General features: G+C 43.4%; 1 protein-coding gene across 1 annotated transcript in view; it reads right to left on the reverse strand.

The window, feature by feature from the left end:
- LOC147734913 (glycine N-acyltransferase-like protein 1) overlaps nt 1–18,174 on the reverse strand; it is a 133,977-nt gene extending 115,803 nt beyond the window's left edge. Inside the window, exon 1 of the mRNA XM_086953680.1 lies at nt 18,059–18,174. Coding sequence (XP_086809806.1) covers nt 18,059–18,139 — 81 coding nt within the window. The 5' untranslated portion in view covers nt 18,140–18,174. The remainder of the gene's footprint in view (nt 1–18,058) is intronic.
- Nucleotides 18,175–22,818: the final 4,644 nt, after the last annotated feature.

Raw genomic sequence — 22,818 nt, forward strand, 5'->3', positions numbered from 1 at the left:
CTAAAACATGAAGGGTACATTCTTTTAATATGAATGTGAGTAACTACACACACAAATATTATATGCGTTAATGATCTTATCCTGGTTCCCTATTCAGTGTTTCACCATGTGGCACACAGCAATGTCATCTGTAATTGGTTTGCATTACCTGACACTTTTTTTAAACAGTCCGGTGTAATGCAATGTTACACTTACTAGATGGAAATGTATCTTTGCAAGCCCACTGCCACATATGACACTCTTTTCTTTTTTAATATATGTCCTGATGAGGCTACATGAGGCTAATTTCGGCCAAGTTAGATGCGGTAAAAACGGTGCATTGTCATCTCGATTCCCCGTTGGCAGGGGGGTAAGGCAGGGCTGCGTGCTTGCACCGACCCTGTGTTTGCCTCTATGTCAACGGGGTAATCGCGCACCTTAATGGAGTACAGAACAACGATGTTCCATAGCTGGCCGGCAACAGGGTCCCTGTAATTATGTTCGCCGATGACACCCTTTTGCTTTCTAAAACCGCAATGGGTATACAGCGAACATTGGATGGTTTTCAGGAATACTGTACCGCTCGGGGATTGGAGATCAATTCCCTTAAAACAAAATTAATGATCTTCAACCCCCCTAGATCCACACGAGCAAATCCAAGTCTAGGGACAACGAGACTTGAAAGGCTAACTACCTTTGACTATCTGGGGATCACCATTAATGATAACTTGACGTAGGGCCACCACCAGATCAAGGCACAATTAACATTGGCTCAACTCTCGGGCGGAATTCTTAAACTATCCAACAAGTCCATTATTAAACCTGTTGGACCACCGTTGGAGGTTTACAAATTACAAGCCAGGGGTGCCATTATGTATGGGGGCAAACTTTGGGGTCACTGTAACAGGACAGAAATCACCAGGACTGAAAATAAATTTTTAAGACAGTTGTTAGCACGACCGTCTAGTACCCCACTCCTTCCTTTAAGGTTTGATCTGGGAATTAGACCAATCGACTAAGAGCTAGCGCTAAAACCACTCAGATTTTGGCACCGGCTCTGGGTAACACCGGAGCTGACAAACTACAGACAGGAACTCAAGGAAATATTGACCTTACCATGTGCAGGGAATATTCCCTGGCTTATCTATATAAAAAAAGAACTTATAAGGTTAGAAGTTCCTGCCCTATGGTCTGACCCAGAGAGGGGCTGTAAAATGTTTCCATGCACCCAGCTTATGAATACATTTTGTGCTGACAGACTTAATGCCGCATTATGCAAACATCAAATTGGCTCTATAACTGCCTCTTTCCTGTTGGTCAAAGACTGTTACTTATTTGAGTGATTTCTTGATGACATATATCCTCTACTAGCAAAAAAAACTCTATGTTCAGTGGAGGCATGGTGTTCTACTTTTGCGAGCCTTCACTAGCAGGTGGTCATCCTCTGCCCCGAAAAATTCTCCAGCATGCAAATGCGATACTGAAACCGAGCTTCACGTTTTATTTTTCTGTCCGGAGTATCACAAGGCTAGGAAGTAAAGGCTCGTTCCTTTATGTAAAAAATTGGGCTTCCGACAATGCATGCAGGCATTCAGACTATTAAAATCAGACACAACTGGTCCTATTGTATTTGCCGTTTCACAATTCTTGGCAGCTATGTGGCACAAGTATTGGTTTCTAATTGCTCAAACTTAAACCTGGATTGACAGCCCATGGCCGCACATTGTGTTTTTTATAAATTCTTAAACTGTTTTTAGAAACATATTTATTTTTTTAAAAACTGTGTTTTATACTTATGGATTTTGACTAAATGTGTCTATTTGAAAAACGAGCTTGAAACTATTTTTGCTATAAGTAATTCAATTAAATTCAATTCAAATAATCTTTATTTCGATCGTTACAGGTCATAAAAGATATACAATAATCACACCATAAAAACTTTAAAAAAGAGTTCAGTATTTAGAAATTTTAAAAGTTCATGATTACAGTCTAAAAGAGTGAGTGCATTTTCGATTAAGAATTAGTAGATCGTGCCGCATTAGAGTCCTTTATAATTCTTGCACGTACTCTCCACATTGCCGTCAAAAATTTCGCCATGACAAACACAGTTGGAGGTGTTAAGTCTGTTTTAAGCACGCTGTAGGCTGGGGCATAAGTTCGAAAGCCCAAATTCCTTAAATAGGGGACCAGCCAGTAGCTCCTGATTTTGCTGTAGGCTCTACAAAACAGGACCACGTGTAGGTCACTTTCCAGCTTGTAATTGCATGCTGGACAGTTAGCCAACTCCGAGTTACCGTCCCAGGATTTAGTAAAGGACCTCAAGGGTAGCGAGCCGTATCTCCATTGGAGGTAGATCTTTCTTACATACACGGGGGACATGGCGTCTAAGACATACTCAGGGCTGTAGGAGTCTTTTGCTTTGGTAAATGTGTCGGTTAAAGAACCTTCCCGGATTAAACTCAGAGATCTCTGAGACATAAAGCTATAAAACAGTCTGGAAAGTTCTTTCCTCGGAAACCTTGCGGACGTTGCTTCCGGGTTACACCATAGCTCTGGGACTCCGAGGGTCGTACACATGTCCCTAATGTACTTCAGCCAAGGGATTTAGGACACATGTATTGACCTTAGAAGCTCCTGTAGTTCGCTTCTATAGTGGCCCAGATCCTGGCTGCTCCACAGACGTCTCCAGTATGTCAAAGGTTTGAGGCCCAGTTCTTCAGTGATTGGACGAAGTGCCAAGTCCATTCTTAAGGGGAGAAGGGGACTACTCGGTGGGAGGGTCGCTAATTGTCTAATAAAGTTGTTTTCTGCGACCTGTATAGTCTGGAGCGGTGTATGTCCCCATAGCTCGGCCCCATAGGTAATGCCTCCTCTAGCTTGGGCTTTGTAAATATGTATTGCAGGTGCCAGTGGGCGAAGATAGGATTTATTGGCAATTCTTGTGATAGCACCAGCCCTCTGAATTAGTTTTGTGGTTGCCTTTGTTTTGTGTGGCAGCCAAGTTAGATTCTGATTTAGGGTTATGCCAAGGTACTCAATTACAAGGACTCTTTCTAGGGATGTAGATCCCAGGCGGGGATTTGGGCAGCTTTTGGGTTTTTGGCTGAGAATCATGAATTTGGTCTTGGAGGGGTTTATTTCTAATCCCCTTTCATTGCAGAACTCCAAGAACCCATTCAAGACCCTCTGTAGCCCCATTGGTGTTTTTGACAACAGCAGGGTGTCGTCTGCGAACATAATCGCTGGCACCCTGCTGTTGTTTAATTGTGGCGCATCGACATTGGGGATCCTGCTCAAATACTCTATCACCCCGTTCGTAAATAGACAGAACAGGGTCGGCGCCAACACACATCCCTGCCTTACCCCTCGTTGGACAGGGAACCTATCTGTCAGCCTACCGCCCTTTTCATATCTTACACGGGCGTAGTTGTATGTGTGTAGCCTGATTAGAATCTGGAGAATATCTCCAGGGACACCCAGATCCGCCAGTCCCGCCCACAACTTGGTCCGAGGGACCAAGTCGAAGGCGGCACGGAGGTATACGAAGACCGCATACAGTGACCCACCTTCTAGATGAGTCGTCTTCCAATACAGGATGTTTAGTCTAAGTATTTGGTCAACTGTTGAGACTCCCTTCCTAAATCCCACCTGGAGAGGGCTTAAAATATCAGTCTCCTCCATCCAGCTTTGAAGCCGATCCAGGATTAATCTGCCAAACAACTTTTGGGTTACATCAATGAGGCTGATTGGGCGATAGTTGGCAGGGAGCAGGGGCGACCCCTTTTTAAATATCGGGACCACCTCCGCTCCCAGCCAAGTATCCGGTATTTTCATCCCCCCCAGCACTGCATTGAATAAAACCATCAGGTAGGGTGCCCAAATCCCAGGTTCCTGTTTGAAGAGGTCGCCCGGCACCCCGTCCAGGCCCGGGGCCTTTCCGGAGGAAAGCCCTGCTATTGCCACCCTAATATCTTTAATGGTGAAAGGGGCAGAAGTGTGTGTGTTGTGAGTAATAGGTGTTGTGGTTACTAACTCCTCATTTTTGGGTGAATATAGCTGCTGGAAGTGATCCTGCCAAACGTTTGCAGCGATGTTTGGTTCAATTGCCGAGGGAAGATCCCAGCTCCCATGGTTAATTATTCTCCAGAATCTACGGGAGTCCCTTTTGGCTAGGGACTCCGATAGATTCTCCCAGTGCTGTACGTCCCACTCTATTTTAGCGTTGGCTATAAGTGATTTGTAAGCACTCCTTTTAGAGCGGATCTCCTCCCTGGAGCCTCCTTCTTTTATGGTAGATAAGAGGTCTCGCTTTGCCAATCTACAAGTGCTATTGTACCAGGTATTTTTGGTTGAACCCTGTGCTCTTGGTCGCCCTGTGCTGAAAAAATCAGCTTCAAGCTTCTTGAGTAGGTGTACATGTAGTTGAGATAAATCCTCACTAGTATCTTTAATGGAATCAAGGCTCCATAGGTCAAAGGCCTCCTCGAGGATAGGAATAATCCCAGCATAAAGGGAGGCTAGCTTCTCTCCACTGGAGGCGAGCCTTTCCCATCTTATCCGCCTCCTGTTATTCTCCAATAGGTGTCCTCCTTTCAATTCCTGAACACATGACACAGTCACCCCCGGAGGAGGGATGACGTACTCCAATTCCAAGGCATTGTGGTCACTGTCATGCCTGACTACTATTCAAAAATCCAGTTCCCTTTTCCATACCTGCATTTGTACCAGGAAGTAATCTAGTCTGGATTGCCTCCCTACTTTATTAAATGTACATTTGGACGGGATGTCAGACCTAGTGCGGCCGTTACAGGCTCTCAAACCATAGGTGAGATTTAGTGTGTTTATTTGGACGGCCAAAGGTGTCCAAGCTCTGGGAGGGGGTGCTTCAATCTGAGGGACCTGCCAACTTGAATCCTCCTCTAGGGAGGGTCCATCAAGTAGACCAGGTAATGGCTCAAAATGTGAATTGAAGTCCCCCCCTATTAGGTAAGACATATCCCCAGGTATGGTTTCTAGAAGGGACGACAGTGTCTCTATGGTTTGGAAGTGGCCGCTATTTGAACTGGTCTGGAGTAGATGTTTATAACTAGTAGTTTAAAAGGACCTGGCCATTCAAGTAGGACGGCCAGTATATCTTCTGAGTCTGCTGGATATCTTGAGGCTATACATCCTAGGTCTGAAGCAACCCAGGTTGCTAGACCTCCAGATGGTCGGCCTCTCCCACTCCATAGAGCGGGGATTGAGAAAGTCTGAAATCCCCTAAAGGAAGTCTCATCCCTTGTCCAGGTCTCTTGGAAGAGACAAACGCTTTTTGGATGTATTAACTCAGCCCATGAAACCGAATCTATTTTGTTGGTCAGGCCTGCTACAGTCCAAGAAAGCAATTTTAGAGTTTGAGGGGCGGTCTGTGTGCCAAATTGGCTAGCCCTTTGGCTAGTGTGGTCTGGCCTTAAAGCACTGTCTATTTGCCTTTTATCCATTAATGGGGCTTCTAGGATAATTTCCCTTTTATTTAACTCATAGGGTAGGTCTGGAGACCCAGTAGTAGATTTTTCCTCCCTGAGATTAAGGGAGACATGGTTGCCTTGATCGAACCCTGATGGACTCTCTTTTGCCCCTTCTTCAGCGGCCAACTGTCAGTCCACCATTTCTAGACAGTCATAACGGTTAGACAGTGGTAGAAATAGTGGCTGATAAAATCTTGGGGGCCATGGCTCCTCTCTATCAAATCCACCCCTTCCCATTCCTCTTCTCTGTACAGTTTCCCATCCCTGGGAATCGCTATATGTGGATGGATGAATAGGGGGTATTCGTAATTGATTAAAGGGGATTCTCCTCCTTCCCTGATTACCCTCCCAATTTCCCAGTAAGTCCTGATGATATCCTCTCCTCTGGACATTATTTACATGGTCGTTAGGTGGATAGAAAAAAGAAAGAGGGACTGGGTGGATGGTACTCCCTTCATCCTCCACAAAAGAACTACAGATGAATGAGACTGTTCCTGGTTCTTTAAAACTCACTAGTATACAGTCACCACTGATTGTTTTAGGTCTCTTACCTACCCACGAGACTCTTCTTACCATGCGAATATCGCTGGTCTTACCTCTGGGAAGTGGTCTATGTGTTGAGAGCCAATTGATTACTTTGTTTTTTAGTGACTCCCCTGTCTCATATTAGTCTGATTTTAATTCGGGTACCCCAACTAAAATAACAGTATATGGAGCTACCTCAGGTGGGAGATTGACGGTGGCTGTTCTTGGTTGTTTTACCGTAGGATTATTCGAATCAGGTGCAGTTTGATTGGTATTCAGAGGGGGTTTGAGGGGACTTTTGTGTTGTGGATTGGGCTGAGTGTTGTCGTTAGCTATCGGTGGTTGTTGTTGCGTGATAGGGGGTTGTTTGTTGGGGGCGCCTCCAGAAGTTGCTGGAATTGCTAATTTAGCTTTTGATTTTAATGGTTGATTGCTATGTGATTTAATATTTTTAGCGCCCGCTGCAGTTGTTGTTACTGCCTCATTGGCTTTTGCAGGTTTAGGGGGAGCCAAGTTGTTGATATGTTTTGGATCAGTGGTGGAGGATGTGGGGCGAGGGGCCCCCGATTTCCAACCATCCATAAATTGTAAGGCAGTTTTCTCAATTTTAATTAATCTCGCCTCCATTTTTATCAGGCGGGCTTCCAGAGGGCTTATAATTGACTTAAGGAGGTGGCCGATGTCAGCTAGTGTTATGTCCTCTTCAGCGGACTAAGAATTGTGTTCGGTGGAGGGAGGTGGCTGATCAGTGAGGGTGTCACTGGGCGGTTCCTGGGAGGGGTCAATTGATATCACAGGTGGTGTTCTGTCCTGGGTAGTATGATCTGTGCTAGTTGTATTGCGTATTGACCCTACCTTTTGCTTCGTTTTTTTTGCCTTCCTTTCCTTAATGCTCTGTTTCCCAGTTTTCCTTTTTTGTATGGCGCCCTCCCTTAGCCCCCGATCTATGCTAGATGACCCTAGTAAATTTGGGGTATCAGCTGTTGTGGCAAGTTCTTCCCTCAGAGAGATAGGGCTTTGGGTGGTTATATCAGTATCCTCCCCCGCTTCTGTCGTATTTGGTGGTTGAGTGATTTGTGTTAGAGGGAGTGAAAGAAGGCTCATATCATCTAGATCGCTTAGTATTCCTTCAGAGAGATCTATACTGGTGGTTTGCTGTACCCCACCACAAGCTCCAAGCTGTGAGCTATCTATGATCCGCCTATCCTCAGGGGTTTTCGCCATTGCTATAACCCCCATCGATGACCTCCTGACCCATTCTATTTCCTGCGAGATTCGTCTTTCTAGGAGGGTGATATCATCTATCAAGAGGGAACCTGCCTTCAGGAAATAGTTATCAATTTTACCTTGATTTGGGGCGGTTGTATTGGGGCCATTAGCTGCCAGGCTAGCTTTGCTCCTTGTCTCCATTTTGCTCATAGTGAGCAGTATGGCTCAAGGGCACCTAAGGGTGTGACAATGAATTACTGTGTTCAAAGGTAGGCATAAGGGAAATGCCTGATGTATATGGAGTGGCCCAGTCTAGTCTCTCACGTTCTCGAACGGCCTCAAACGGCCCGCTCTTTGCCCGGTCTTCGCCCGCGCTTCGATCCGTGCACGTCCCACGTTCGCGTCTGGAAGCTGGGCTATGTAGGAGGAGGAAGGGGCGGGAAGAGGCACCAGGTGCGCGCGATGACCTGGAGCAAGCACCTCTGGGCCTCGCAGTCCCGCTCCCGCTGGCCGCTTCAACTCCCTCAGCTGCTGGGCAAACCCTGGAATGGAACACACGGGCTCAGCTTGCACAAAGTTCAGGATGATTACAAACCACCTAAGTTGGAGCACTCGGGCTCAGTTTTCAGAAGGTTTCCGTCTTCAGGGCAATTATGCTGCAAAGTCCCACCGCTTTCACCAGTACAAACGCACGACTGCGAGCGGCTCCCGCGAAGCGGGGGCCGCGAGTCGTTAAGAGCCTTCAGGGAGGAGGGGGCGGGAAGAGGCACCAGGTGCGCGCGATGACCTGGCGCAAGCACCTCTGGGCCTCGCAGTCCCGCTCCCGCTGGCCGCTTCAACTCCCTCAGCTGCTGGGCAAACCCTGGAATGGAACACACGGGCTCAGCTTGCACAAAGTTCAGGATGATTACAAACCACCTAAGTTGGAGCACTCGGGCTCAGTTTTCAGAAGGTTTCCGTCTTCAGGGCAATTATGCTGCAAAGTCCCACCGCTTTCACCAGGACAAACGCACGACTGCGAGCGGCACGACTTAATGCCGCATTATGCAAACATCAAATTGGCTCTATAACTGCCTCTTTCCTGTTGGTCAAAGACTGTTACTTATTTGAGCGATTTCTTGATGACATATATCCTCTACTAGCAAAAAAACTCTATGTTCAGTGGAGGCATGGTGTTCTACTTTTGCGAGCCTTCACTAGCAGGTGGTCATCCTCTGCCCCGAAAAATTGTCCAGCATGCAAATGCGATACTGAAACCGAGCTTCACGTTTTATTTTTCTGTCCGGAGAATCACAAGGTTAGGAAGTAATGGCTCGTTCCTTTATGTAAAAAATTGGGCTTCTGACAACGCATGCAGGCATTCAGACTATTAAAATCAGACACAACTGGTCCTATTGTATTTGCCGTTTCACAATTCTTGGCAGCTATGTGGCACAAGTATTGCTTTCTAATTGCTCGAACTTAAACCTGGATTGGCAGCCCATGGCCGCAGATTGTGTTTTTTATAAATTCTTAAACTGTTTTTAGAAACATATTTATTTTTTAAAAAACTGTGTTTTATACTTATGGATTTTGACTAAATGTGTCTATTTGAAAAATGAGCTTGAAACTATTTTTGCTATAAGTAATTAAGATTGTCATCTACCTGCACTGTTTTTATATGCTATTGTCTGCTTTAATGGTATATTGCCGAAATAAAGATTTCTTGAATGCTACTTCATTCAAAAAGAAGTTGAATTACTACTTATGAACCAATTTCTGCCCTAGATCATACAATTTATCTCAAGATCGGCACCTATGATTATTGCTTGACTGTCTGTCCGTCTCTATTCTTTCCGACTTGTCCTGGAGATACTGCCTCCCTCTCTCTTGATTATGTTTTTGTGTTCTTCCCTGCTTTCTTTTTGCCGATCATTTGTAAAGCTCTCTGATACCCTCACAACTCATGCTTGATTGATATAAACTTCATAAATAAATACATAAATAAATAAAATCCTTTAAGCAGCCACTAGACACATTCTGAAAGGGATACATTTTTACATTTAAATGTTGTTGCAGTACATTCTTGAAGACAGAGATAGAAATGTTTTGTCTAACCCCTTGAGGTTTTTAATCACCCATTTTGACACAGCTGCATTCACATAAATCAGGGGATTCCTTTAAACCAGATGCGGGAGGCAACTTTTCTGGGCTGCTATGCATCTTTGTTTCCTTTTTAAATGCATTTCTTTTTGTTACATTCGTTCATTCATTCATTTGATAACTTTATTTTGGTCATTGACTATAAAAGTGCAGAAAAAATACATACACAAATGCACAATCAATAAAAGAAGAAATAAATACCAGACCTATATTAAAAATGGATTAAACTGAATAGTTATCAAGAATTGAGAGTTAAAATTCATAATAAGACATGTTGGGACACAAGAATTCATCCAAAACTTTTCCTCCGACGCCACATGCCAAACAGAAAACGAGAGACAGCGCAGACAATGGGAGGGTGAGTATCATACGTTAAAACCCTACAAGCCTCAATACAATATCTGAACCCTAGGTTCCTACACAACGGAATCAGCCAACATTTTCTTATAACCTCATAAGCAGGGCAAAAAAACATTACATGGCTAACATCTTCACATTTATAATTACATGTCGGGCAAGCAATAATTTTTGGATTAACCCATTTGCAAGTAAATGCTCTAAGTGGTAGAGTGCCATGTCTTAGCTGGATATAGAGCTTCCTAGCAAGGGGTGGATAAATTACATCTAAAAATTCCTCTGCTCGCGGTTCAGTTTTCACCAAGAGGAACTTTACTGAAAGCCTTCCTAGGGAACCTGATCACTGTAGGGCTAATAAATACTGCTGTCTAAACCGACTTTTAAGTTCCAGTTTTGATATTCCCGGGCAACATACATCCGGGGTCTCCCATAGCTGACGCAAGCCAATCTGGGAAGTAAGAGACTTAACGTGACACAGCCATGGGATGTTCTTGCCTTTTAGCAGGGCCCAAACCTCTAGGAATTCCTCCCTATATGGAGCTAGTTCAGGCACTGACCAAAGCCCTTCCAATAAAGCAAGGGCCATGCTGATACTATTTCTTCTATGGATTCCAACCCCTTGTCAATTCGTAGAGGAGTGAGTGGTGTACTAATTGGTAACCCCAAAATGCTCCTCATGAACCCCTGCTCAACCTTCAGTAGATTAGATATATTTTTGTGACCTCAAAGTTCTGCACCGTACGTTGAGGCCGTTCTAGCTTGTCGTCTGTATATTTCAATAACCGGGGCTGCCGGCTTGAAATCTGAGCTTCTGTGGATTTTGCTAATGCCCCCCATTTCTTGGGATAGCCTAAGGGCTGATTTGGAGATTTGGGAGCCCCAGTCAAAATTTTCCGTCAGGGTAATGCCTAGGTAGACAAAGGTCTTAACTCTCTCCAGGGCAGAACCATTTAGAATGGGGTTCGGGCGCGTCTGCTTTGGGGGGTTGAAAATCATAAACTTGGTCTTCTCCAAGTTAATTTCCAAACCCCGTAAAGCACAAAATGCCGAAAAACCATACAGGGTGCTCTGAATGCCCGATGATGTTTTGGATAACAGCAAGTGTCATCCGCAAACATCCGAGCGGGCACCCTCCTGTCAGCCAACCTAGGGGCATCATTGTCTTTTACATCAAGTAGGAGACAGAATAGCGTTGGCGCTAAAACGCACCCTGGCGTTCACCCTTCAAAACAGGAAAACGTGCACAGAGATCCCCGTTCCTCCCGCACCTGACTTGGGCATAGTTACTAGTGTGAAGCCTAATAGGATGTTCAATAAATAGGATGGGAGACCTAGCTCTGTTAGGACTTTCCACAGTTTTTCCCTAGGGATCAAATCGAAAGCGGCCCACAGGTCAACGAAGATGAGATAGAGGCTGCCCCCCTCCATTCTCGCCGTCTTCCAGAATAAGACCTGCAGCCGAAATATTTGATCCAGAGTGGAAATACACATCCTGAACCCGGTCTGGAATGTGGTTAGTATTTTATTTTCTTTCATCCACCCTTGAATCCTATCTAAAATGACCCTGCCCATTAACTTCTGTGTGGTGTCGATAAGGCTTATCGGCCTATAATTTGAAGGTATTAATGGGCAGACTTTCTTAAAAAGGGGAACGATCTCAGCGTCAAGCCAGGTATCTGGTGGGTTAATTCCCCTAAGAATTGTATTAAATAAAACAACCAGATACGGGGCCCATATTTTCGGTTGAGATCGAAATAAATCCCCGGGGATTTTATCTTTTTGTTACCATTTCATAGTATTAATACTCAGTGGGTGACTTCCCACAGAACCTGAGGGGATTCTTTCATTAAGAGGCTCTTATCCATTTCATGAGTCAAACGTTAAAAACTGGGACTTTGGTGATTTTTTTTTACCTACAATGTAATACTCAACTCTGAGTTTTCACTGGAATTGTCAATAATAACTCTCCTTTTTGTTTTCTCCTTATTAGGCCCCCCATCAAGACCACTTTAAATAACTTCTCAGTCTCTCCAATGTCCGTTTTCACATGTATGCAGACATCACTCAACTCTACATCAAGATCCACTCACTTGAGAATATCAAATCTCTCAACTCAACGCTACAAAAAACTTAAGCATGGTTGGCCGAAAACCATTTGAAATTAAAGTACCTCAAAGCAGAATTCCTCTTAATCGCCCCCCCCAACAAATCGCCCAACATCCTTGACTGGATGAAGCATCTGACACCACTCAAAGGACAACCGCTCATTGTCGAATCAGCGAAATCATTGGGGGTGACACTGGACAGAAACCTAAAGATACAGCAGCATATCAGCGCCTCCAAAAAAGGTCCATATTTCCACATGAACACCTTAAGAAACTAAAAAACCCTTCCTGAAAGTAAACAACTTCAAACAAGCAGTTTAAGCCATAGTAATCCCGCCAGTGGAATATGTGGCTGTAGCCCTATGCGGCCTCCCCAGATTGACGACAGCCCCTCTAAGAGCCGGTATCAACTCAGTCGCAAGACTCATCACAGGTTCAAAAAGAAACACTCACATCTCCCCAGACCTTAGAGCCCTCAACTGGCTACCATTTGAAGCTAGAATTCATTTGAAAATTGCATGTATGACACACAAGGCCTTACATCACAACACTCCGAGCTATTTAGCTCAGAAACTGGTGCTTTCCACTGGTAATAGGTCCTCTAGGAGTTCAGGGAATCTTCTACTGAAACCATAATGATTGGCCAAGAAGAAAACATACAACTGGACCTTCTCGGGAATGGCTCCTAGGATCTGGAATGCTTTGCCTATAGAAACAAGATTGAACCCTTCTACTGCCTACTTAAAAAAAAAAGTGAAAGCGATTATTATGGTGAAACTCACTTGAATTATGTACTTTCCACTGTGATATAAGTATCAGTCTTTATTAATTATCTCCTGTTATCGGAATCACATATATTTCTCTGTTTTCCGTGCATGCACCTGTGTCCAACATCTTCCTTGTAAAGCGCTCTGATACCCGCAAGGGTCTTGTTCACGCTATATAAAACTTTCAAATAAATAAATACATAAGGTGAGCTGTTATTTATTAGAATTTTTTTATTAGACTGGCATTTTCTTTGTTTCCCCAAGGAACCTGGATACTACGTTTAACAGTAAATACTGTTCCTTGCATTTTCTACGGTCTTGCTCAAGATCCCCTTTAGACAAGGAGCCAGTCTGCCCTCGCCCTTTGAATAAAGAGTAGTCCAGAGGAGATTGCTGTTTTCTTTTAGAAAGAGATGCCACTGTTACACACACATTTTACACTGATTTTAATTAACTTGGGCAAATTGACACACTTTACCCAATAGGTTGCTCCCTTCTATTCTGTCACCGCGACCGGCATGGGCGCCGAGCAAAGAAGATTTCTGGGTGCACTTTGAAAGTGGGTAAATGTGGCCCCATGGACCTTCCAGGCATACCACTGTAAGCAGGGGCAGTCATTCATTTCAACTGCCTGCAGGGGGATCTCTGCACCCTTTCAAATGCAGGCTGCAATGCCACCTCCTCAGAGGAAGGATAATAAGCAGCATTAAAAAAATGTCTTTCACTAAGGCAATGTCCTTTTTGCAGGTGCAAATTTGCCGCTTTTGCTAGCAACAACATATTGACTGTTATACAGCACATTGCCCCACACTGGGCACCATGGTACAGAGTGGGACTGCTTACCAGCAAATATCTTTACAGCAAACATGTTTGTGTAATATAAATGTATGTGCAAATAAAGATTTACTCACAATGGCGTTATGTTGCTTTACAAAAAAGAAATGCATTGAGTGAATCACTCACATGATGGCATCATAGATAGGAACTTTTATGAGGAACTAGCTTACCCGTCGCGCGTTGCTGCGATCTCATAAGAAAGGAAATTCAAGGAAACTCGTTATGATAACATTCAATTTACATTGTGTCATTGTTATTGAAACTTATTCATTTTAAAATGGAAAACATTTCTAAGTGTGGCTTGAACAGTGCGTCCTCGATTGGCTTTCAATCTTGATTCTGGTTGCTCTACCTGTTTCAGTCGAGCTGGCTTGAGCAGTGCGTAATTGATAGTTTTCCAATCTTGATTCTCGTTGCTCTCCTGTTTCCTTCGAGCGGGCTTGAGCAGAGCGCAATCGATCTGTTTCCAATCTTGATTCTCGTTGCTTGTTATTTTGAGAATAACAGGCTTGAGCAGTGCATACTCGATTGGCTTCCAATCTTGATTCTCGTTGCTCGTTCTTTTGAAAGTTACGGGCTTGAGCAGTTTGTATTCGAACAGATTCTAATCTTGCTTCCCATTGCTCGTCTGTTTCTGAAGCTCTTAATGGCTTTTTCTTTCGTGCTTCTGATGTAGATTGACCAAACGATTTCCGTTTGGGGGTTATAACTGTTGACGATGCTCGCAAATTCGTTGTCTATTTCAGTATTCAAAAGATTATTCAGAAGGTTTTCCGACGCGTGAGCTGGCCACATACAGTTGTCCATGTGAGAAGCACGGATTCTCCAAATCTAGACCACACACTTGCAGCGATTGTCTTTGCGCTTTGTTGATGGTCATTGCAAAAGCGAGTCGCACCGGAAACTGTAAACGGTCAGTATTGGAAAGATTATGAGGGCCCTGGGGGGCCGATATTTAAAAAATTTATCTTTTTTTTGTTGTTTTTTTTGCCAGAAACCTTCGCGGAAGGGTACTCAACAAAGTCCCAAAGTTTCATGGTGATCGGATGAATGGTGTAGTAATGCATAAAGGACAAACGGACATACTTTGGTTTTTATATATATAGATGGACAATTAGGGCTGATTTACCTACCAAACTACTGAGTTGTCTGCAGGCCCGGACTGGCCATAGCAGGCACTGGGCAATTCCCCGGTAGGCCGCTAGGTGGGGGCCGGTTTTGGGCCCCTGGGGGGCCGTTTTTTTGTTACAAGGGGTTGGCAATATCGTCCCTTGTAACAAATTCGGCAGAAACCGCCCTCGCTAACTGCTTAGCTGCACTCCCCCTCATCCAAGGGGAGGGGTCCGGATGAGCAGTTTGGTTGCCTGCAGTTTGTCAATATACATCCAAATGGAATGAAATATGTATTTAAATTGTTTCTTTCACTTTGTCCTTTTCTCTAAATCAGGATTATTTTTACATTCTCTATCAAATGGCATATCTATATTCCTCTATACTATCAATCAAACTCTCATGGATGCCAATTACAAGTAGCTAGGCATTTGCTTTGGCACCCCTGGCACTCCCACTTTCTAGTTCTCATCCAGTGCTCGCAAAAACAGTCGGTGGAAACAGGATTTATTTTCTTACTTTGGTTACCACTGCTTTCCTACTGCTAGGTGATTTGAACTATCACATGGAAAAAAACAATGACCCCTACACCATTGAAATAAGGAACAGTATTGAGTCCCTAGACCTAAGACTACTCGAAACCGACCCTACTCACAAAGCGGGTCATACGTTAGACATTGTATGCACCAACTTCAAGGATACGCACGTCAATGAACTAATTCCTGTCTTATGGTCAGACCATGTAATAATCAAATTCACTATCAAAATAAATGAGTCCCTACAGATTCACTCTAAAGAAAAAAAGCTGAGTCGCCCATGGAAAAAGATCAACTTAGAAACGTTTACGAAAACGTTTGCCCCCCCGAAAGTAACTGAGGACACAGTGCTTGACAGACTGATCTTAGACTTTGATACTGCAATCAGTAAGACTCTGGACTCTATAGCTCCTAAACGCCTAATAAACTGTCCGAAACTGAAATCGCCCTGGTTTACTGATGAATTGAAAATTATTAAACAACTCACCAGGAAAGCCGAACGGAAATGGCGTAAATCAAAAAACATTGATGATAAATCACACTATAAAACTGCCCACAAAGAATATATGAACAAAATCGCCGATGCTAAGAAAAGCTATCTTGGGGAAAAAATTAAAGCAGCTGGAAACTCACAGAAAGAGCTCTACGCAATTGTAAAAGATTTTTCAAACCCAATGGCCTGCCAAAAGGTCATTCAGGAATCTCAAGACTGGGCCGACGAACTAGCCACCTACTTCAAAGACAAAATTAACACAATTCATGAATCATTTCCCACAGAAACAGGCACAATTAGTGAGCCATGCCATGCCGATGCCTCCACTATAAATCCCATACAGCAAAATTTAGCCGATTTCGGAACAATCACGGAGGACGAAGTAGCCAACATACTAAAAAAGGCCAAATCAGGTTCCCCCAATGACCCAGCGTCCGCACCAATTTTAGCCAAACTAGCACCTGCCCTGACTCCCACATTGACCTCTATTTTTAATATGTCCCTAACGCGTGCCTTGTTTCCCACCCCCTGGAAGGAAGCCATTGTGAGGCCAATCCTTAAGAAAAACAACGCAGACCCCAAGCAACCGGTGAACTACCGCCCCATATCTTTGCTACCACTCTTTGGTAAATCAATGGAATCTATCATCAATGCAAAACTAGTAAAATTCCTTGAAAGACACTCGCTACTAGATTCCTCTCAGTCAGGATTCAGAGCTTCCCATAGCACTGAGACCACACTGATAGAGGTGGTTGATAATATCCAGCTGGCACTAGACTCCAAACAGTCGGCTGTTCTCATCCTGCTAGACCTTTCGGCGGCCTTCGACACCATCTCCCACAGAGTTTTATTAAGACGGCTGGCGGAGATAGGTGTCGAGGGCCAAGCCCTGGGCTGGATCCAGAGCTATCTCACAGACCGTAGCTCTAGGGTCAAATCAGGACCTTTTTCATCAGATGCCATAGATAACGACAAGGGAGTGCCCCAGGGCTCAATATTAAGCCCAACCTTATTCAACGTCTACGTATCACCATTGGCCAAAATAATTAGGGACTTCGGCTTCGACACTCTGTCGTACGCCGATGATACCCAAATAATTATAACCCTTGGCTCTGACCTAGCAGCGACCAAAGTGAGATTCAGGAATTGTATGCTAGAAATAAAAAGCTGGATGACCAACAACTTTCTAATGCTAAACGCAGGCAAATCCGAAATAATGCTTTTCGGAGCGGCCAAATCCATCTGGTCCCAAGAATGGTGGCCACCGGAACTTGGACCCTGCCCATCTCCAAAAGACACTGTTCGGAACCTGGGCTTCATCCTCGATGACAAGCTGTCCATGGCCCCCCATACGAACAAATTAGTACATACTTGTATAGGCCTCATGAGGAGCCTGAGGAAAATATTCAAATGGCTGCCCTTGTCCTATCGTAAACCACAGATTCAAGGCTTAATTACCAGCCGCCTTGACTATGGTAACGCTCTCCTTGCGGACGCAAACGAGGGCACACTAAGTAAATTGCAGACACTTCAAAACGCAGCAGCCAGACTGACCCTTGACCCACCCCCATGGAACTCCCTGCCTATGGCCTTAAGATCCAATCAAAATCACAAAATCTTCCGAAAAGATCTCAAAACTCTACTATTCAAGGCACCAGCATAACAACTCCTCTCTCTCGCATGACTCATATCCTCTGCCAGCGCTGTGAGACCTACCGGTGATATGTGCGCTTTATAAAAATAAATACATACATACATTGTTACCTCTTAAGAACACCAGTAGCTAACAAAGGCGTATTGAGAGTTAATAATGGGACAGGGGATCAACGTTATCTCCGCTTCGGGTGACAAGGTTGTTAATGTCACTTCCGCTAACCAAATGCATTTGAGTATATTGACATCCATGCCTCCTATCTTCCCTGGGTCACTTCGTCCAGCTATGCCATCTCTACCTCGTGGTCGTCCTTCAGCTTCTGTATCACGATGCCTTTATTCGGATCTATGACACAATCACACGGTTTCACAACATATGCCATTACAACACGGGCAATAGAACAAACGCATTGTGTTCCATTACCATGCATGTGGTTACGACTTGCATTAGCGAAGCGCTGGCCTTTGTAATAGTATATATTGCAATTCCAACTACAGTTTGTGCAATAGTAGGAAAGATGTTGGATTTAAATTCCAACATGATGTTCCCTAATGCAACTCATTTTAACGACTTAAGTGGTAATAGAACGCGTGTTAACAACACGTTTGTTGTATTGCAGTTGTAATGGTACTGTGTAGTTCTGGCTGTGTGGAAACGCCTGTTTCCCCCTTCTTTCACCTGATATATTCATCCCATTTCACCACTTCAGGCTATATTGTTTACTCCTTGTTGCAAACATCCCCACAATCTACTGGCTTTTATCTGGTGTTAATTTGACTGGTCAGTACTGGTTAAATGGTTAGTATGAAATAAAGACTGAATCCTTTCTTTTCTTACCCTCAGAGACTCAGGGACACTCTGGAAAAGAAGCTGCTCTAGCTCCATACGATACTCAACGCTCTCAATTGCCAACATCATGAATCAAGAACTAGTGCAGGGGAATAGAAGTGCCTAAAAAAGGATTAGAAAGAACACAACAGAGCAAGATAAACTTGTGAGATTCAGACCGTATTTAAGTGCAATACAATGCATGCATGGACTTCCATCTAATGATTTTCCAAAGTTGGATAGCTCCCTCCTAACGCTTTAATCCATCATGGTACAGTGCAGGTTAATTATGTGTTGTTTGAAATATAAAAAATAAACAATTTGTCACTATATTTGGACCACGGACACGGGGGCAAAAAGTTCTAATTGTGGAGGTAATCAGGACATCTTTTGACTTAAAACAGGGGAGACTTCAAGAGCATCTCACCTTATTTTGAAAGTGAGATTTGTATTCTCTCTGTTTGGGCAGGGCATAAAGAACAGCAGCTCTTTGCTATCGGCTGATGTATTACACCCATCGATCTAAGGTAGCTTTACATGTTTGTTGGAGCTCTCACACCCAACTCAATGTGCCTGTGGATGAAAGTTAGAAGGAAACCGATGTAAAAATTGAAATTCAAGTCAGCAAATTTGACAATTCTCTATGGTTCTCTGAGAGGCAGAAAGGGATTGAGTGTGTTTTGATTTCTGTCCTTGCATTGCTCATGTATGAATTTATAAAGGAAAATTCTAGTCTGCTAATTACTTTTCTCTACTAGGTTTTGCAGCAGCAAGGTGAGTATTATGTTTGGTAGTGTGTGTTGCGGTGTCCCCTATCACAGCTCACTGATGCTCATGAACCTATCAGGCAGCCCCATTGAATGTGTGACTCAGTAACAGCTTCAAGATCTTTTGGGCCTAATCACAAAGGCAAGTTTACAGTAAATCTAGATGTTAAATGTAATGCTACACTTTGTAGTAAATGTTCTTTTTTTGGGTCTCTACAATTCCCAAGGGTAATTAACAGCAAAGTTTACTATGAGTTACCTTTTACACATAACGGTAGGAGTCCACCCCCTGGTCGAAGCCCTCCCTATGGTAAGCATAGCGAAATTCTAAAATGTTCATTTAACTGTAAAATAAATTGGTGTATATAGTTATATTAAATATTAATGTCAATTAATATATATTTATTTTAGATGAATAGCAAAACAACACACTACAGTGCTTTTAATTCAAATTTGATTTAAGTATTCAGTTAAAATATATTACATTTCAGTATTTTTAAAAAGATTTGTTTTTAAAAACACCAAATGTAAAATTCTTATTTTTGTATATTTTGTATAAACAATACTAAATGTTGTGTTTAGAATTAATTTAAATAACAATTTAATGTTTTTTAAACTGTTTATTTTTAACTTAAAAAAGGATTTTAATATATATATTTTTCATCTTTTTTAATTTATTAACCTTTTTACATTACATTCAATTTAGATAAATTCTTAAAAAGACGAAATACATGAATTAATTTTAACATTATTCCCTTTTAAGTCCCTGCCTCTCTTATTTTGCAGTCTTTGCAAATGGCCATGTGCAGGCTTAGCTTTACTCTAAAGCTGGGCTAGAACAATCAGTACAAATATGTTGTGGCCTTTTAGGATGTAGTAAATTTAGAGGTGTTTGTGAATAGCAGTGGGGTTTCTCTTTTTTTGGTTGGGTGTTGGTACTTGCATGACCCTCTCCAAAACCCTCCATTCCCCTCTCAAAATCCCTCCTTTTGTGCAGCAGATAGTCCCCACTTTCACATCCTTCCCCCCGGTCCCACCCACATTTACTGCTAAAGCCCCAATAATGATGCGGGCTGAAACAGCTTCGACCATCAGTCGGAGCCCTTCAGCCTGCATCGTAATCGGCTGGTCGGGTTCGTTTCTGACTATCCTTTTAGATAGGGTTGGTAGGAAGGGAATTCTGAATGGCCTCCGACGGGGCTCCAAGAGCCTGACCGTCATTTGGAAAGCCTTCAGTAATCCCTCGGCCGGCTCTTTCGGCCGAAGGATTACAATGGCAGATTACCACAGCCTTTCTGTGCTGGCCTTTCCGACACAGAAAGGCTTTGGGAATCTGTCTTTGGGGAGCCCCAGCATGGCCCCTATGAGTACAAGGCTCCCGAATTTTGGCCCCCCCTGTTGATCCCTGCACTCAGTGGCAGGCACCTTGATGTGCTTGCCATGGGGTGCAGGAATGAACTGCACCTCTGCTCTTTACAATGAGAGCATGCATTTCGTTTGGAATGCATGACCCTATTGTAAAGTATATAATTGCATCCTACTTGCTGGGCTGAAACCGACAACAGGAGGTTGTTTGGTTCCAGTTCCCAAAGGATGTCGGTCGGACTCCGGTCCGTCCGACTTCGTAATCAGGCCCTAAGTGGAGTTTGTAAACGGGCTCTTTAATTACAATGCTCTCATTTTAAATCAATATTGGATTAATACTAATTTACTCTTACAAACTATATATCTCTATGTAACAATCATGAGTCATTACAAGAACACTTTTGTTTAAGGACTCTACTAAAGTATTTGGTGTCTAGGTTTTGAGACTGGCAAAAAAAAACATTCATAAAAGCATCACATTTCAGAAAGTGAATTTAGGTATTTGCACCATTCACATTGCATCTGCTCTTTACATTGATGCAGTGAGTAAGAGAAGTGCATGTCATGATGTTTTACGGTTCCTACTAATCTAGTAGGACTGTGCATGTAGAACATCAAAACTTCATAATACAGAGACTGGATCTTCCTATATAATCAGTTAATGTTGGTCCGTTGTGGCTAGTTCACAGTCGTGCATCTAAACTCCTAAACCTACAGAGTTATAGATGATGTCAGCAACCTAGAACATGACTCTTGGATTCACAAGGAAATTGTGGTATTCGATATAACCCTTTTGTTTTTAACTTTTGTATTCACAAAGAAAAGATACAGTATTGCATTTTCAAACGTTTATTTTAAAGCTCTACTCTTTGTAGAGTAAACATGAACTACCTATTATAGGAAAGAAAAGACACACTATTGTAATAAGAATTATTGGAATGGTGAAAAACACAAACAATTCAACAATGTTAATTATTCATAATGTTATTAAAGTTACTCATATCTATTAGTAATCTCAATAATAAAGAGATCATATCGAAGGTACCCATCTGCCAAGCCTGTTTGAATGACCTAGCCCAATACCATGGTACTGTATGTCAGGAAGCCAGGCTCAGTGCTTCCACAAATGCGCTCCTGTCTGAGTGCATTCTTAGTTTAAGCTCACATCAGAGTTCCATGATGAATCTGTCTGAAGTGAACCTCTCACCGACTTCAGCATGGATGCTGTTTTTATAATCAAATGGCAATCTCACCAAATTGTGCCAAAGATGCAGAACAACATTTTAATTAGACTGAAGCTGAAGATTTGTCTCCATATGAGCATTGGAAATAAAACAATGCAAGTTATTTGTTTTACAGTGGGCGTACAACATCTCATATCAACAATGTGTTGCATGTTTACAACTTTATACCATTTTTATAATGTGTTACTGTCATGCTTTTTTTCACTAGAGTTCATAATTGTTGGCACCACCAAGCTCCCTAATATTAATCATGTTAGTGGTCCGTACCATCCAGGGCTCCAGCTATGCATTCTGCAATTGAAAGTTGGTACCACTAAGCCTCTTTGAAGCTCCAGATAGACATGGATGAGGAATCACGTTCTGGCTAGAGAGAGAAGAGGTGAATCTGTTTATGGTACTGTACAACTATCACAGGTGCAATAAAGTTGTCAGGGGTGTGCCCCGTGTAGGATGAAGGTTCCTGTTCCTTTGAAATTGCATTTCCAACCCATTAATATAGTGCTTTCATATTGAAAAGGCACCTCTTTCACATCTCCTCCCCCTTGCAGCTTAAAATGGGTCACAGCAGGCACTTTGTGAGACAGACTGCAACAAAGTGCCACTCGTGGTCACCTGGTTTTGCTACTCCTGGAAAAAGTCACAAGTTCAGGCTGATTGTGACGGAGCACATGCCAGATACAGAGACCAGGTTAGCTCCATCAAAAAAGCTACCTTCTCAATGTCCAGTGCAAAGAGTCCAGTTCACAGTAGAGGAGACCCAGAGGAGCAGGGAGCGGGTCGCTGATGGTCTTCGCTGGCTGGGCTTGGCAGCGCAGGGAGTCACGAGGTCATGCGGTCACATGTTGCGTATGGTCATTGCTGGGGCTTTGCTTTAGTGGTTGTTGCTAGCTGTCATTGCTGTAGTTAGAAATACAGATCTTGCCTTGCCTGTCATCGCTGGTGGTCGCTCTAGCGTGAAAAGTGGAATTTACTGGGGCTTTACATTGGCAGTCAACACTGACAGAGGGGTTGCTGTGCGGATGGGCCTGTTTGAGGTTGTGAAGAGCCTAAAACTTCAGAAGTGTTCCTTTTCTTAAAGAGGAGTCACCTCTGATTCCAGGTAAGGGTCAAGGACATGGGGAGACACCTCTTGGGGACCAGGGACTGTCTCCAGCCGAGGCCAACAGGGCTCTGGCATGTGCAGTTGCAGCAGATCAGCTAGGCAGTTGAAGGGTCTGTTAGACCAATCAGCTATAGGATGGACTTTTTGACAGGCCCAAACCCCTCCTCTCTCTCTCAATCACTTGCGCCTCTAAAACAAGCTCCACGTCACAGGAATGTGCGGAAGAAAGCGATAAAAAACATGCATTTGCAATGCAATAGGTCTCGCACTTGCGAGAGTTTAAGCTATTTG

Source organism: Lissotriton vulgaris, chromosome 1_2 (genome assembly GCF_964263255.1).
Source record: "Lissotriton vulgaris chromosome 1_2, aLisVul1.2, whole genome shotgun sequence".
Taxonomy (NCBI): domain Eukaryota; kingdom Metazoa; phylum Chordata; class Amphibia; order Caudata; family Salamandridae; genus Lissotriton; species Lissotriton vulgaris.